We start from the raw sequence: 17898 nt of genomic DNA on the forward strand, positions 1-17898 counted from the left end.
ATTGTCAAAATGACTATACTTCCCAAGGCAATCTACAGATTCAATGCAATTCTTATCAAATTACCAGTGTCATTTTTCACAGAACTAGAACAAAAAATGCTAAAATTTGTATGGAGACACAAAAGACCCCAAAAAGCCAAAGCAATCTTGAGAAAGAAAAATGGAGCTGGAGCAATCAGGCTCCCTGACTTCAGACTACACTAAAAAGCTATAGTCATCAAAACAGTATGGTACTGGCACACAAATAGAACTATAGATCAATGGAACAGGATAGAAAGCCCAGAAATAAACCCACGCACCTATGGTCAATGAATCTATGACAAAGGAAGCACGACTATACAATGGTGGAAAGACAGTCTCTTCAACAAATGGTGTTGGGAAAGCTGGACAGATACATGTAAAAACATGAAATTAGATCATTCTTTAACACTATACACAAAAATTAGCTCAAAATGTTTTAAAGACCTAAATGTGAGACTGGACACTATAAAACTCCTAGAGGAAAACATAGGCAGAACACTCTCTGACATAAATCACAGCAATATCTTTTCCAATCTGTCTTCCTGAGAAATGGAAATAAGAACAACAAATGGCACCTAATTAAACTCAAAAGTTTTGGCACAGCAAAGGAAACCATAAACAAAATGAAAAGACAACCCACAGACTGGGAGAAAATACTTGCAAATGATGTGACTGACAAGGGATTGGCCTTCAAAATCTATAAACAGCTCATGTGGCTTAATATCATCAAAACTAACAACCCAATCAAAAAATGGGCAGAAGACCTAAACAGACATTTTTCCAAGGAAGACATACGAATGGCCAAGAGGCACATGAAAAAATGTTCAACATCACTAATGATTAGAGAAATGCAAATCAAAACTACAGAGTGATATATCACCTCACACCAGTCAAAATTGCTATCATCAAAAATCCACAAACAATAAATGCTGGAGAGGGTGTGGAGAGAAGGAAACCTTCCTACACTGCTGGTGGGAATGTAAGATGGTACAGCAACTATAGAGAACATTTTGGAGGTTCCTTAAAAAACTAAAAATAGGGCTTCCCTGGTGGCGCAGTGGTTGAGAATCCTCCTGCCGATGCAGGAGACACGAGTTCGTGTCCTGGTCTGGGAAGATCCCACATGCCGCGGAGCAACTAAGCCCGTGAGCCATGGCCGCTAGGCCCGTGCGTCCAGAGCCTGTACTCTGCAACGGGAGAGGCCACAACAGTGAGAGGCCCGCGTACCGCAAAAAAAAAAAAAAAAAAAAAAAAAAAAAAAAAAAAACTAAAAATAGACCTAACATATGACCCTGCAATCCCACTCCTGAGCATATATCTGGAGAAAAACATGGTCGGAAAGGATACATGCACCCCAATGTTCATTGCAGTACTGTTTACAATAGCCAAGACATGGAAGAAACCTAAATGTCCATCAGCAGAGGAGTGGATAAAGAAGATGTGGTACACATATACAATGGAATATTAGTCATAAAAAAGAATGAAATAATGTCATTTGCAGCAACATGGATGGACATAGAGATTGTCATACTGAGTGAAGTAAGTCAGAAAGAGAAAGAGAAATATCTTAAGATATTGCTTATTTGTGGAATCTAAAAAGAAATGATACAAATGAACATATTTACAAAACAGAAATGGACTCATAGACTTAGAGAATGAACTTATGGTTACAGGGGAGAAGGGTGGAGGGAAGTTATAGTTAAGGGGTTTGGGATTGACATGTACATACTGCTATATTTAAAGCACAGAGAACTCTGCTCAATGTTATGTGGCAGCCTGGATGGGAGGGGAGTCTGGGGGAGAATGGATACATGTACTTGTAGGGCTAAGTCGCTTTGCTGTGCACCTGAAACTATCACAACATTGTTAATCAGTTATACTCGAATATAAAATAAAAAGTTAAAAAAATGTAAAATTTGAAATTATTCTTCCTTAACTTAATGCATGCTTAAACATTTCTCTGTCTTATTAGTCAAAATGTTAATTCTTTCCACTTCCTAGATGTATACACCATCACAAAAAAAGAATTAAAAATTTACTGATGATATAGGAAAACACACCTCATCACTAGCGGTTTTGTCTTTTAGGTGAAGGGTTATTTTTATTTGCATTTTTACCTTATAACAGTCTCCTCCAGGAATGATTTCCTGAATATATACCAAGGGACCTTCATTCCGGTTAATTCCTCCTAGGATCTTCAGACCAAGGCCTGTCTCCTTGGTAACTGTAATCATCTGAAAGGCAGGATCCCTAAGATAAAGTAAAGTAGTAGCATGCACAGGTTAGCCTAGTGATGGGTACCTACTTTTTCTTTAAACTGTTTGGTAAATCAAATTCTTAGAACTAGATAACTCAGAATACTCAGTATATACTAGCAATGACATTTTAAAAAGTATGATCATACAAAAGGAATCAAATGAATTTTCTTAGCTCTAATTTTAGTTTTTCTATAAAACAGCCAAACAGTATAAGAAATTACTGCAATAATGCTTATTTCTGTGGAGTAGAAGAAAAATACTTTAAAAATATTATTTAAACAACTTTAAAAATTTATTAAAGGTGACTGAAGAGACTTAGTTTTAACTGATTTTTTTGACTACACTGAAGGATTCCAAAACAAAATACTTTAATGAATTAGGTAAGTGACTTTAAAAGACATGTTTTGGGCCATTTAAAGCAAAATAAATATGACCTTCATTTGAATCTCAAAAAGAATGCAGTTTATCTTTTCAATCTAGAAAGAGTATTTTCCTGGTACAAATCACTTGCTCCAGCTGCAATTTCTGCCAGACATAAAAGTGATACCATTAGAAAAGAAGGAATTGTTAAAAGAATTATGCAAAAGGTACTCTCCCCACTTCACCTCAGTTGTGTTTCTAAACAGTGGTCAGAGCAGACACTTTTACTGGTCCAAGAGAACTTGAATAAATCATGAAATGAAGCTCAGGGCTGTCTGCTTACTTATGGTATAGTGGGTGTTGTGCTAAGCAATATACATACATTAGGCCGTTCAACTAATATTTATAAAATCCCTACGATTATTGCCCTCATTTTTCTAAAAGAACCCAAATCTGGGCAGGTTAACTTGGTGGCCCAAGGTTACAAAGCTGGAGAACAGCAATGTGAGGGCAGTCTGTCTAACTCCAGAAGCAAAGTATGGTCTAAGGTCTACTTCACTGGTACATTAAAGCCATTGTTGAATATAGGACTTCCAGCTGTCTTCAAATGTGCCAAAACACAGAAACCGCTGTTTGAAAAGAGTTACTTCATATCTTACATATGATTATAGTTTTAAAATATAGCTAAAAAATTTAAAAAAATTTTCTTAACTTCTGCCATAGAAGTTCTGACTATATCTTTAAGAAGACTTGTATTCAAGTTAAATCATAAAAAAGTAGAATGAAAGAAATTAAAAATTTTAAAAACTTACAAAACTCCCTGTTTTTGAATATTTTGCCCTTTATATAGCACATCCTTTAGGGTTGCATTATATTGAATTCAGCTCTAGGGTTAGAGGGCCTATCTGGGGTTACTAGGGTAATAGTCAATTAGCTAGGAAAAGAAGGCAGAAAATGTTCTACTGTCAGATTTCAGAACCTCAGTCCATTCTTGACAGGAGATTTAGACTACAAGGACTAAAAGGGGTGAAGCCTAGAAAAGGGCAAGATGAAGAGGAAAGGGGACAAAGGTCCTCATTAAGCACCTCCAATAACCTTTTAAACCCTCTAAATGTCAATTTCCTTCAATGGGGGCACACACGGTCTCCAGCATATGTTATTATTTCAGTAAAGCATCCCTCCTTTTCTAATCCCAACACAGAGTATCTATTATTAACACAGCAGTGTATTTACTTACTAGGACCTTACTTTAAAATTCCCTCATTGTTAAGAATTTATATTACTTCTTTTTTTTTTTTTTGCTATTAAAAATGGTTCTGCTGCTCAACTTTAATCATAGTAAGAGAATTACAAGTTAAAACCAGGCAGAGACACTGCTTTTCACCTATCAGATCAACGTAAATTTAGAATTTTCACAATATAAGACAAGGCTTTAGGGCTTCCCTGGTGGTGCAGCGAGTGCAGGCGAGTCCACCTGCCGATGCAGGGGACATGGGTTCGTGCCCTGGTCCGGGAAGATCCCGCATGCCGCGGAGCGGCTGGGCCCGTGAGCCACGGCCGCTGAGCCTGCGCGTCCGGAGCCTGTGCTCCACAACGGGAGAGGCCACAACAGTGAGAGGCCCGCTTACCACAAAAAAAAAAAAAGACAAGGCTTTAGGAAAGAGGTACTCTTTGACATTGTTGGTGGTAATACAAAATGGCATAACCCCTAAAGAGGGGATTTGGTAATCTCTAACTTGACCTTCTGATCCAACAATCCCCTTTCTAGGAACCTTTCCCAAAGATACAAAGGCAAGAAATACAAACAATTTGTATACTAGGTTCGTCATTTGGCATAATTTGTGATCACCAAAAATACCAAACAATTCAAATGTCCATCAATAAGGAACTGGATGAATAAACTATGGTATATTAAGAACAGAATACTATACAGTTACAACAAGGTACAAGGAAGATCTTTATAAATTGATATGAAGTGATCACTTCATAATTTTAAGTTTAAAAAAAGTCTGGTCAAAACACTATATATAATATGCTACCTTTTTGTTAAGAATGCACTGGCAAGTGGAGCCTGGGAGTTGGATCCTGGGTGTTTTGGGACATTTTGCCTTAGTCATATGCTACTTCCTCATGAACTTGATTTTGCCCTAAGTAGTTGGATAAAACTCTGTGCTGTCACACAGAGTAAAACTGTTCAACATCAATGCATGGAGCTCTGTATAAGACAGAGCTCTTCACCTACCACACAGCTGGGCCTGGCTTATATCCCTATGAGACTGGAGCTTTCCAGTGCTCCCAGGAGGAGGCATCAGAGAAAGATACCCTGAGTTTAACTAACCTGACACCCTTCTGCAGGGAAGATCTTCAAACCTGAGTCAAAGTGCTGGTGTACACTTGTTTACTATGTAAGCAAGAGTAGAAGAATGTCTATACAATGGAACTATATACAGAATAAATAATAGTTTTGAGAAAAAATATAATTATATACACACATATATATATAACATGCATATATATTTATATGGATATGTATTTGCTTATACAAAAAGAAACACTGAAAAAGAACTAAGAATAAAGATGGCTATTTATAGGAGGAATGAGGGCACAGAGTGAAAGACAAGACTGAAAGCAGGACTTCTCCAAATATACCTTGTTATATGTGTGTTACATGTTTGCAAAACGGCCACCAATTCTTCCCATCTCTCTCTGCATGCCCCCAGGAATGTGACTTTACCGTTCCTTCCATTAAAAAGTAAAGTCTGTAATTCTAGACCTTGAATTTGGACTTAGTTATCTAAATTGCTTTAGCCAATGGTGCATAAGCAAATGTGAGGAAAACAGACATTTGAACTTGTGCTTATTGCTGGGAACCATTCTGCCACCACGTGAAAAAGCCTGAGCTAGCTGCCTGGAAGATGAGAGGCCATGTTGAAAGAGACTTCAGCTATCCAGCCTTCCTAGATGAGGCCCCAGAACGTGTCAATGAGTCCACCCTACGTGATCTGGAGCAGCCCAGAAGAACTGCTCACAGAATCATGAGGAAGAATCAATGCTTGTTTGTTTTAAGGTACTTTGAGCTGGTTTGTTAGTCAGCAAATGTTAATCTTAACATTATGTTATTTTTATACTGGAATTATAAAATATTTTAGGTATTCAAAAAATCAGATCAAATTTTTAAAAAGCAGTCTATATAAATAATTCTAAAAGAGAATGCATAATTTGTCCTTTATCCTGATTTACATAGAAAGCTCTGATCAACCTTTTCATTACCACTATCTTAGACCACAGGTAGGTAGCTGTATAAAACTTTCCACCAAATGTTCATTAATATTCTACATATTTTAAACTATGATAGTTCAAAACATATTAAATTTAATTTAGCAATTACTTTTCAAGTAGAGCAGATGATACTACGGCAGATGTATTTTTATTCATGGTTTCACCACTACTGTAGCCTTGGATTTAACAGCTGTATAAATGAAGATCTTGACGAAGAGTCTATAAATTCTTCTTTTCCTAAGATTGGAGAAATAGAAAATAAACTGTCATATCTTAGAACAGTCAAATTTGATTTTAACTGTGCATAAAAACATTACATATACTTGGCATGTAAACAATATGTGCCTGTGTATAGATGATAGATGTATTTTATATATGTTGGGCTATGGCATTTTAGTCATTGCTGATAATATCTGAGAAATGTAAAGGCAGTTCTGTAGATAGAAAGCTAGATAGAGCTAGAGGACTATAAATCATTATCAATATCTATAGCTATATAAAAATCTGTATATTCTAGCGGAAGTGAAGAATACAGTTAAGCTTTAGGTAACTATTATAGCTTCCACCGTTACTAAGCTTTAAAACCACATAATAATAAAAGACTGAGGAAAATGTCTCTTGTGAGCACAAGGCTAGGAATTTTACAGTCAGAATGTCTGCAAAATAATTATACAATACACTTTGAAGAAAACACAAATTCCTACTGTCTCACCAACTATCTTGAGGGACTTCCTGCAGATCCTATATTACTCTGATTCATATTACTCCATGAGCTTCTTAAATACTTTCCTATAAAAAGAAAAAAAATATTATTTTAATGTCTCATATAGCTCCACCGTGAAAATTATAGAGAATAGTGCAGTTTCATTTAATTTAAAAACTGTATTTGAACAGATTACCACTTCTGTATAAGAAACATAAATAAAGTATAGAAACCTGAAGTTGAAAAAGACCTTAGGATCATTTAGCACAGCCCTCTTATTAAAGAAATGAGTAGCTAGATTCAGAGAGGTTGTGTACTTTCCCTACACAAATGAGAAAGAGTCAATGGTTGTTTTCCCAACTAGAACTCAGGCGTCAGAGCCCACAGCATGGAACTTGACATCAGACAGACCTGGATTCCAATTTGTGCTTCTAGGCTTCTCCAAGCATCAGTTTCTTCAAAGGTACAGTAGGTAGTAGTGATGGTTTTACAAATGGATACACATGTCAAAACTTACCAAACTGTCTCACTATAAATATGTGCTGTTTGTTATAAATCAATTATACCCTAGTAAAGTTAAATTTTTTTTAAAAATCCAATTTTCAGTTAAAAATGGCAGCTTGACCTTGGCATGTATCTTCTTTTCTTCCAAGAGCCCACTAATATAAGAGTAAAGGGTTACAAACCGTATAAACTCATAATGTTAGAGAAAAAATGAAAGAAGAGCAATGAGAGAAAAGTTTCAATAAATTTCTGGAAGACAAAAAATAGATGGTAGGGTGATAATTGATAAAGGAGGCCTGAAGAAGCTGAAAGCTAGGGAAAGGCTTTGTAAACACTTTTAAGTTTGAGCACACATATAGAAAATGGTAATACTTGTATGGTGTACTGGGGTAAACAGAGGTGGCCTGCTATACCTTTAAGCTGAGGGGCAATCCCTAACTCAGCACACCATAACTGATTCATGGCAAAATTCTGGCCTAGAGAACAGCTAGAGATGTTGAGGAACATATCTTGTAGAATCCCAGATAGGTTGGGGACTCAGGAACCCAAAGTACTAGGGATAGTGAAACTGAGGTGGAGAACTAAAAGCAAGGGGATTATCCCATCGCCTCTCCAACTACTTATGTGAGAGAAATCCTAGATTCTTCTGTCAATAAATTAAATGGACTCCGAAGAAAGAGCCAACAACCTTCTGGGATCCTAACACAGAACTGTATCACCAAGAAGGTTAGTCAATACCCCCTGGGGGAAGGAGGGGAAACTTGAGGGAAGAGCTTACAATCCTAGGGCTTGACAGAGGAATGACTCAAAGTCAAGAGCCGCTGCAGTGGTCCACAAGACTAATGCAGCCGTGGAAGACAGTTCAATTCTAAAAGTAAGTTTTTATAAGTTCATTATAGACTGCTTTAATAATATAGCAGAATGGAGCAGATTCCCAAACCTTCAGTGAGGAAGTTTTGATATAACAATAATAATAGCAACTACCATCTATTGGCACCATGTGTCACACACTGTGCTAAGTATTTCAAATGTATTCATCTTATTTAATATCATGGAAAATGCATTAGATTTAAATTTAAAAAGCTGAGTTCAAATGGCAATACCGCTATATGCTAGCCATACAGCCTTAGAATAGTTTACCTAACCTCCTGGCGCCTCTTCATATTAAGGTAGGAATAATAATAACACCTAGCTAAAAGGGTTGCCATGAGGATTAAGGGAGATGTAAAAAATTGGGCTGTCTTCACAGTGTTACCAAAGTGAGTAAGATCCCCATGCAGTAGTGATTTGTCTTAGCTGGGCGCTGGGTCCCCAGTTCATGGAACATATCCAAGTATAATGGATGTGTCATTGTTAAATTCTATAATAGATTCCATATAGTGTCATTTAATTTTTTTCTACTTCAAACTATTAAAATGAAATTTCAGTTTTTAAATTATTTCATTCACCGAACATACCTGTCATTGTCCTAAATGCTGGAGGTGAGATAAAAAGAAAAGAGTCTATCCCCAGAGACAGCCAAATAAACAGACATCAGGAGGGTGCTAAGTGCTCTGACAGTGGTATTCACAGGGTGCTGGCGGCATGGAGGAAGGCCACCTAACCCAGAATGGAGGAGTCGTCATGAAACAGCAACACAGCCAGGCATCATACTAGAGGATTTTATCCTCAGAGGAGCCCCAAAAGGCAGGTAATATTAACCCATTTTACATAACAGAAAGTCAGTTAATGGAGAAGCTATGTGACAATTCAAATTCCACTATGAGTGGAATTTGAATCCAGCTCTGCCTGGCTTCAAACACAAGCTTTTTCTGCTACAGGATGCTGGAAAATTAATTTACGTGGAAAAATGTCATCCCCCAACAGAGTAGGATAAGAGAGTGTTAATTAATGTAGTAATATGCTGTCTCTCTTCTATGAAGATGATACAATTTTTTTTTTTTTTTGGCTGTGTCACGCAGCATGCAGGATCTTAGTGCCCCAACCAGGGATTGAACCCGTGCCCCCTGCAGTGGAAGCATGGAGATTTAACCAATGGACTGCCAGGGAAGTCCCTATGAAGATGATACTACTGATTAAACTTCTTTACAATAATGAAAGGGGTTTAATCTTATCCATCCAAACATCAGGCTTTTTTCTTTCTCTCCACATGAACAAGGTATCCATTGTCATATCCTTAAAAATCATAAAATGACTTTTCCTTCCCTCTCTTTTGCTTGTTTCCTACTCCTTCCTTTATACAAGCGAGCAAGGCCCTCAATCGATGAGTTCTAGTAATTCTACACATCCACCCGAACCCCCCAACTTCACAGTATTAATGAATGACACAAAGAAAATATTCTATTCTTTTACTAAAAATATGACCATTCAAGGAAAATATTTTGTTTTTCTAGGTTTCTGACTCATAGGGGGAAAAGGTTAGGTCAGCAAAAACAGAGACAGTGGAACACTGGGGGAAAATATCTTGTTTTATAAGCTGACTCTATTCTGGAAAACTTAAATTAGAGCTTTACTTTGATACACAACTCTCTTATGATTGCATTACAAATTTTCATTCCATACAATTAAAAATCTCATCAGATAAAAATCTATCATGCACATGATGTCTGAATAATAGACTCAATTATTTATATTCTCAGAGACACGACATTCAGTATTTTCTAAAACTAGTTCTTTTTACCATACCAAAAATGGAGACTATAAAAGGGAAAGGGATAAAAACATCTGACAGAAATGATGGTAAGTGTTAACTTGATTAAACTATAATAATGCCATATGAAACATTATATTTTTAAAATTTAAATAATAGTTAATACATTCCAATGTGGTTATATATTATGGATGCATATCTCTGTCCTATCCAGCTCCACACCATTTCCACACTTAGGTACCCACTGTTTTAGTTTCTTGTGAATCCTTTTAGTTCTTTTACATACAAATAAACAAATATAAATAAATATTCTGATTCCTTGACATTTTTTTGATGCAGAAAGTAGCTACAATCAGGCACAAAGCACCCAGCTGTTCAGGTTGTACACTGTACAATCCAGAGGGTATGGGTCATACAGACTCTGATGTGAACAGGTATTCTGGAGTGTGTGGTAGCCCTGCATACTATATGTACTACTGTGCAACCTGTTTCTTTTTTTCTTTAACTTAATATATAACTTGGAATTCTTTTCATATTTTTACATAGCATACTAATTTATTTTCACAGCTGTATAGTATTCCATTTTATGGATGGACCATATTTATTTATTCCTTTATTGATAGATATTTAAACTGTTTCAATTCTTTTGCTATTGCTATAATGAAATCTTTATATATAGGTCACATTACACATGTACAAATCTATCTGTAAGATAAATTTACAAAAATCAGAGTTTATACACACTTGCTATTTTGACAGAAAATGCCAAACTGCTCTCCATCACGGTTGTACTATTTACCATTCCATCAATAATAGTGCCTCCATCAATAATAGTGCCTGGTATTCCAAATCCTCACCAACATGGTATACTACATTACTTGGATTTTGACAGTCATATTGATGAAAATGGTATCCTAATGTAGTCTGAGTGAGGCTGAGCATTTTTTTTTATGCTTTCAGAACCTTTTATGTGAACTGTGTTTTCCTATCTTTTGCCAATTTTCCTATTCATTGTTAGCTTTTTACTGTCTAGTTTCTAGTTCTTAACTCCTAGAGAGATTATTCCTCTGTCTGCACTAAGAGCTGTAAGTATATCTTCCTCCTTTTGTTCTTAGATTTTTTTTTTTGGTTATGCAAAAGTTTGTGGCTAAATTTATCTTTTCTTTTATGATTTTTGGTTTAAGTCAAATGAAAGTCCTTGCCCACTCCACAAAGAACTCTCATATTTTCTTACAGTTTAATTCTAAAATATTTGATACATTTGGAAACCACCTACAGTATAAGCTATAGATCCAACTCTTATTTTCTCCCCCAAGAAGATCACTCAGTTGTCTCAATCACACTGTGATTTGAGATGCAACCTTTATCATACACCAGATCTTGTAAGTACTTGGGTCTACTACTGTACTTTTTTATTCTGGCCCATTTGTTGTTCTACGTATTCATGTACCAACACTATTTTATTTTAAACATAGAAGTTTTATAATATGTTTTCATATCTGGTAAGGACAATACCCCCCTCACTGCTCTTTTTCAGGCAAGTTTCCCTGGCTATTTTTGTCATTTTTACAATTAACATCTAAATCTCCTTGTTTTTTTTTTAAAAAAAAATGCTAATTGTTGGGAATGACGTTAAATTTACAAATTGATTGAGGAAGAACTGGTATCTATCTTTTTGATTTTTCCTGTCACAGTACTTGGTATATCTTTCCTTTTGTTCAAGTCTTCTTTTGTGATCTTCTGCAGTGTTTTAAAGTGTCTTCATATGGGTCTTGCACATATTATTTAATTCCTAGGCATTTTGATATTTTTTCTATTAACTTGATGCCTTTTAAAACACCTATTATTTTGTAAAGGATAAAAACTGTTTTGGGAAAGCTTAGTAAAATCTTCTAGAAAACAATCTCGTTCACCCCAAATTCTACCACATGATTTAATGTCTTTATTTTTTAGTGTTACTAGTAAACCAGGTGAAGGAAAAACAGGCCCAATTCATATATTAGATTTTAGTTGAAAATTGTGTAACTGCAATATGTTCGTTTATATCCAAGTGCATCTCATATAACACTTCAATACATATACACATACAGCTTATAGACAATTAATTAGAAGACTTACTGAGTTATCGTTACAAAGATTAAAATAATAACTCTAGAATAGACTCATAAGAGCTTTATAAGCAAGAACCTAATTCTCATCCTCCCTTGACAAAGTATTTTTATATCTACTTCAAAGTTCTTAACAAGCTATGTTGCCAAGGAACTCTAGTGTCTTTTAGTTGTTCCTCTAAAGTGAAATGGTAAACAGAAGAGACAAAGGACAGGTGTTGTAACAGTGGAAGAGAGATTTATTGGCTTAATACTAAACCCAAACAGTCTCTCCCCTCTCCTTCCTCTTCCACCTCCTCCACCATCATCATCATCACCATCATCATCTTAAAGAGCACATGAGAAAGGTGCTTTGTCAGAAGCTATCGAGCCATATACATCTAAATGTCTTTGAAGACTCACCAGATTATTTCAATCAAGTGACTGGAGATCTTTAGTTCATTACTGAGTGTGACAGCTTATGCTTATGTCATTAGAAAGGGGAAAAAAAAAGAAAAAAAAGGAGATCAAGGAGGCTTTTTCTTAGGAAACAGTGAAATTTTACATTAAGGTCATTTTAAGGGAGAAGGAGGGCTACCCAGTAAGTTATCTGTCTGGATTCTGCGACTGACAAATTAGAAATGCCTTCTATTTATAAATCCACTGGAACTAATATTAAAAATGTCAATATCACTTATTATAAAGTTAGACCTACAGATTCAGTATTATACTTGAAGAAACACACATATAAGAAAATGACAATGTTAAGGAACTGTGGCAACTTGTACACCTTATGACAGCAGAAATTCTTCAAGACAGCATTAGCTATTTATATACTCCTAGGGTTGTTTAAGGACATCGGCAAAAATCAGGAATGACTCCCTTCCCTGGGCTAGACTTTAACTGATCTTTTAAAATGGCATGAAAGTTTCAGGAAATCAAGATATAAAAAAATCGGCCAAAGGGTTATTTTACTATCTCCTTGATTCTGTACCCAAAGGCAATATTCTCCCTGGTGGTACATTTTTTTTCTTAGATTTTCAAGAATCTAAGCAGGTCAGGAATGCTACTCATTTGTCTTGGAGGTGGATGAATAGCATCTGCTTGTAACCCACAGCCCAACCCAGTGGGAAACAACAGAAAACTGCTTCAAAGGAGTCCTGGGCTTTTTTTTTTTTTTTTTTTTTTTTTTTCTGGGCTTCTTGAAAGATCTTCATCAGACCAAGAGCTCATTGCTCTCACAAGTGTCCTTAGACTACCTGACTGCGTTTTGCTTGCCAATCACTGGCTCAGTACAATCGTGTGCACGCACTGTGCTAAATGCTTATGTTATTATGCCAAAAAAGCCAAGGCCTCTGCTTTTATGGCATCTACATGCCAGCGCTGGGAGAAAAATAACAAAAACGGAAACAACATGAACTAGATTTCAGATACTGAAAGGTGATAAGATCACAGGCGACTGGACAAGGGAGAGCTAATTTAGATTGGGTACTAGAGTTGCATCTAAGATCCAAATAATAGGTCAGCCAGGAGAAAAACTGAGGGAGAAAAACTGAGGGACCAAGTATTCCAGGCAGAGAACGTCTCAAGGCAGCAAAAAATGTGGGATGTTTACAGAACAAAAAAAGTGTGACTGGAGCGTGATGAATGGGGAGAGAGAGGAGATGAAGTTAGAGAGAAGTAGGCAGGGTCTACAGTACTTAGAGTCTTAGGCGTCATGTAAGAAATAGGAATTTTTGCTTGATATTATTTCATACAACCTGACCGTTCTCAGGAGATCTGAATTTGCCTTTTGCCTTATCTCTTATCTTTAACTTCTGCTTATTCTAGGTAGGCTGACTATACCCTAGCCTGAATTATGCCAGAATGTCAGTCAGTTCATTTGGGATATAATCAACTGGGGGAAGGGGGCAGTACACAATGAAAATGTGAAGCCCCTTGTTAAAAAAAAAAAAATTATTAACAATTTCAAGAAAGTGACAGCAGAGCATTAAAGCAAGTACAGGGTCCAACTAAGTGAGCAAGGCCTGTACAGTGACTGACTGCACAGGTCACATACGGATGAAGCTGGCCCTGATCCTGATAAATGTTACTTGAAAAAAATAAATGCCTTCTACTGATGAATAATTTCTGTTTTCATTTCACCTTATCTGTCAATCACATAAACTTATTCAAGATCTTTTAAATGGAGTAGCCTCTCAAACACGTGGTTTAAAGGAAGCTGCCAGGCTATATGGGAAAAGAATCAAAAAGAGTGGATATATGTATATGCGTATGTATAACAGATTCACTTTGCTGTACACCTGAAACTCACACAACATTGTAAATCAACTACACTCCAATAAAAATTAAATCTGCAAATATTTCCACATTTTTAAAGTGGATTCTACATGATGATAATTTAATATAAACAATTACTTTTTTGTTTTTATATCAAAAAGAAAATAAAGGAAGCTGCCAGGAAATTTAAAAAAAACTAGGATATCAAGACTTACTGCAGCAATTTCATGCTATTATTGCGTACTAACTGGAAAACAGTGATTATCCAGTCTATTCTCAGGCAAACTACAACTCATTTGTTCTTACTTTTTTTTTTTTTTTTTTTGCGGTATGCGGGCCTCTCACTGTTGTGGCCTCTCCCGCTGCGGAGCACAGGCTCCGGACGCGCAGGCCCAGCGGCCATGGCTCACGGGCTTAGTTGCTCTGCGGCATGTGGGATCTTCCCGGACCAGGGCACGAACCCGTGTCTTCTGCATCGGCAGGCGGATTCTCAACCACTGCGCCACCAGGGAAGCCCTGTTCTTACTATTTACTCAAATGTATTACTCTTCCTCTTTTAGGTAGAAGGAAAGTACTGCAATAAATACCTACCAGATAAACAGTTGTTAGTACTGTTGGAATAATTGTTAGGTACTTCAAATTTCCAAATGGATCTAAATGGCTTTATTAGGCAGCCAGCTAAGAAATACAGCTCAGTGGCTAAAATACTAAGATTTACATTGCAATGTCCTTAACTTATGAATTAAAAATACTAAAAAATGTAATTATAAACCAAATTTTTTTATTTTGGCCATGCCGTGCGGCTTGCAAGATCTTAGTTCCAAGATCGGGGATAGAATCCATGCCACCTGCAGTGGAAGCACTGAGTCCTAACCACTGGACCATCAGGGAACTCCCACAAACCAAATTTTAAAAACAATACGTCTTTATAATCCTTAAGTCAGAAAGCCTGAAAACCAAAATCAGATAAGAAAACATTGTGACTATCAGTTATTTTTCCCATTTTTCCTTCTTTTCCCACCTTCACCCATTTCACTCACCTCCATTCCCCAAAATGGTTTGTATGAAAAATAACAACGTATTTTACCTACTATGTAAAATTGAACATGATCATATCTAACTAGAAAGGGTTCACAAGGTTCAATTATTTACTGCTAAAAATGATATTACAAATAAAAGATGCTGAGTCTGAAATGTCAGTCCAGCCCCTGATGTTTTAAGTTTGTAATCAACATCTCTACTTACAGGACAGGGTTGTACTAGCCTTTCCTGAGTTGCTCCCATTCCATTCATGGTAGAACCCTTTACTTAGCATTAGTTACCATAATGATTTATGCAACATCACAAGCACACTTAGGCTCACAGGAACTGCAGCCAACACTGCTCTATTGCTATCAAGATTACTGTACCTTGGAAAAGAGTAATTTCATTTGCAAATACACAACAAAATAAAAGTACAAAACAAAGACACTATTAGTGACATATTTATGCTGCTACCTCTTGCTACATGGAAGGGTTGCCTAGAAAAAAAGAATGGTCAAAGGGAATGTTTTGTTGGTTTCAGTGACATTAATGTTTGCACGGGGTTTGAGTCTATGCTGTAAGGAATTTAAAATATGACAGGTCTTGTCCTGAAAGAGATGACAATCTGGTATAAGAACTAAGGTAGATACAGATGAAAAAAATTTTCAAACGTTCTCATAACACAGGACTAAGTCTGTAGAATCACAGAATCTTGGCATTTTCGTGTCAAAGTAGAAAAGTCATGAAAGTCATGAGGACACGGGGAGGGGGAAGGATAAGCTGGGACAAAGTGAGAGAGTGGTAGTGTGTATATATGGACATGTATACACTACCAAATGTAAAATAGATAGCTAGTGCGAAGCAGTCGCACAGCACAGGGAGATCAGCTCAGTGCTGGGTCCACCTAGAGGGGTAGGATAGGGAGGGTGCGAGAGAGACGCAAGAGGGAGGAGATATGGGGATATATGTATACGTATAACTGATTCACTTTGTTATAAAGTAGAAACTAACACACACAAAAAAAGTAGAAAAGTCAGAAGATACTTTTTCTTTTTTTTTGGTTTCTAATTTTCTGGCCCTGTGAACAGTTAATCAGTTACTCTATCAAGGTGACCATTATCACTCACCTGCACTACAGCAACTGCCTCCTAACTGTTCTAGTTTCTTTTTTGCTCCCTTACCTTTTCCACACCATAACCAATATCTTTTTAAAAATGTGAATCAGGTATCACTTGTATGCTTCGTATTATATTTAGAATAAAATACAAACCCTTGGACATGGCTTATAAGGCTCTGTATTATCTGGCCCCAGTATACCTGCTCTGACCCATTTCCTACCACTTTTCTCCCTGCTCACAAGGCTAGGAAGAGATGGCCTCCTTTTTTGTTCTTCAGTGGTAAGTAGCTCTTTCTTGCCTAGCAGTCTTGGCATGACTTGGAATTGTCATTGTGTAGTTTGCTTCTTATCATCACTCAGGGCTAGGCTCAAATGTCACATCCTCAGAAAGACCTTACCTTACCTCCCTTCCTCTTGACTTTCAATCACACTGTACTGTTATCTGAAATTCCCTTATTTATGTGTCTGTTACTTGCTTTTCTCCTGAGTCCCTCAGTACAAAGGACACACTCCATAACTGAACTGATCTTCTCTGACTTTCTCTGTGCTGTAGGCCCAGTAGGTTGAACAATGTCTGGCCCACAAGAGAGCACAGTAAATAAAATGTTGAATGACAAGTCATTTAACTTCGCAGGACTTCAGCTTCCTCATCCATGAAGTGGGGATAATTATAACTGCTCTGGACATTAGCAATAAAAAGTAATGTTTACTAAATGTTTACACTGTGAAAATTACTTACCTGCATATTCTCATTTACTGTTATGATTCGTATTTTACAAGTAAGGCCGTTAAGTTTTAAAAAGACCAAATAACCTAAGGACACACAGCCATAGTGAGGACCCGGGTATGAATGTAGACCTGCTGTAACCTCAGAATCTGAGCTCTTAACCTCTACTTTATAGTTCCTTGAAAGATGCTTTCTTCCATTACAGCAAAATTGCCTATGCCGTCCGCCCCACGCAGGTCCTAGTTTGTCCTGTAGCACAACTGAAGAAAGCTATTACATCCCCCATGCGTTTCTTTTCCAAGATGAACATCCCCATTTCCTTCAATCCTTCCTTAAAGGATCCTCATATCCTGGTCACTATCCTCTCAAAAAACCAGTCGACAACGTCTCTCCCGCCCCAGAACTGGTTAAGTTTCACCGGGCAAATGGTTAAAGGACATAGAGCAGTAGAAGCCGATTCCCAGGGGCTGGGAAAATGTAGATGTTCAAGTGTTCGAGTGGGCTGTGGTTAAAACAGGAAGACTTCCTGGGAGAGGTGATCCTCAAGCCGGAGTTCAGGGCAGTAATAGCGGATCGGCGGCCACAGTACCCCAGTCAAAGGACCGCGCGGGACAGCGGCCGCTGGGGTCCGCCAGGTCTAGACAAAGGCTGCTGGAGGTTAGGAAGATCAGGGACACAAACCCACGTGATGATGGCTAGCACGCGGAAGAACGCAAGTTGTTTTCCTAAAAGTAACTTAAATAGGTACTGGAGGGAAGCAAAGTGGGAGGAACAGTCAAGAAGCAAAACGCGAACTTACCCGGCAACCCGGCCTCCGTAGCCCCACTACAGATGCCGCCACCTTAGGAGCCCCGTAGCCAAGGCAGCGGCTGGCTCAACCCAGAGATCG

The 17898-nt window shown here is 37.3% G+C and overlaps 1 protein-coding gene across 2 annotated transcripts in view; it reads right to left on the bottom strand.

Annotated features, from left to right (window-relative positions):
• The window catches only part of STXBP4 (syntaxin binding protein 4), a 202156-nt gene extending 184259 nt beyond the window's left edge, over positions 1-17897 (bottom strand). The window contains exons 1-4 of one of the 2 annotated variants that reach the window (XM_059048918.2): positions 17809-17897; positions 6631-6707; positions 6028-6155; positions 2139-2271 (exon numbers count right to left, since the gene is read on the bottom strand). In XM_059048918.2, the coding sequence (XP_058904901.1) occupies positions 2139-2271; positions 6028-6074 (180 nt within the window). In that variant the 5' untranslated portion in view covers positions 6075-6155; positions 6631-6707; positions 17809-17897. The remainder of the gene's footprint in view (positions 1-2138; positions 2272-6027; positions 6156-6630; positions 6708-17808) is intronic. The other variant, XM_067020482.1, reaches the window with a different exon arrangement.
• Position 17898: the final 1 nt, after the last annotated feature.

The sequence above is a fragment of the Kogia breviceps genome, chromosome 19 (assembly GCF_026419965.1).
Source record: "Kogia breviceps isolate mKogBre1 chromosome 19, mKogBre1 haplotype 1, whole genome shotgun sequence".
Classification (NCBI taxonomy): Eukaryota; Metazoa; Chordata; class Mammalia; order Artiodactyla; family Physeteridae; genus Kogia; species Kogia breviceps.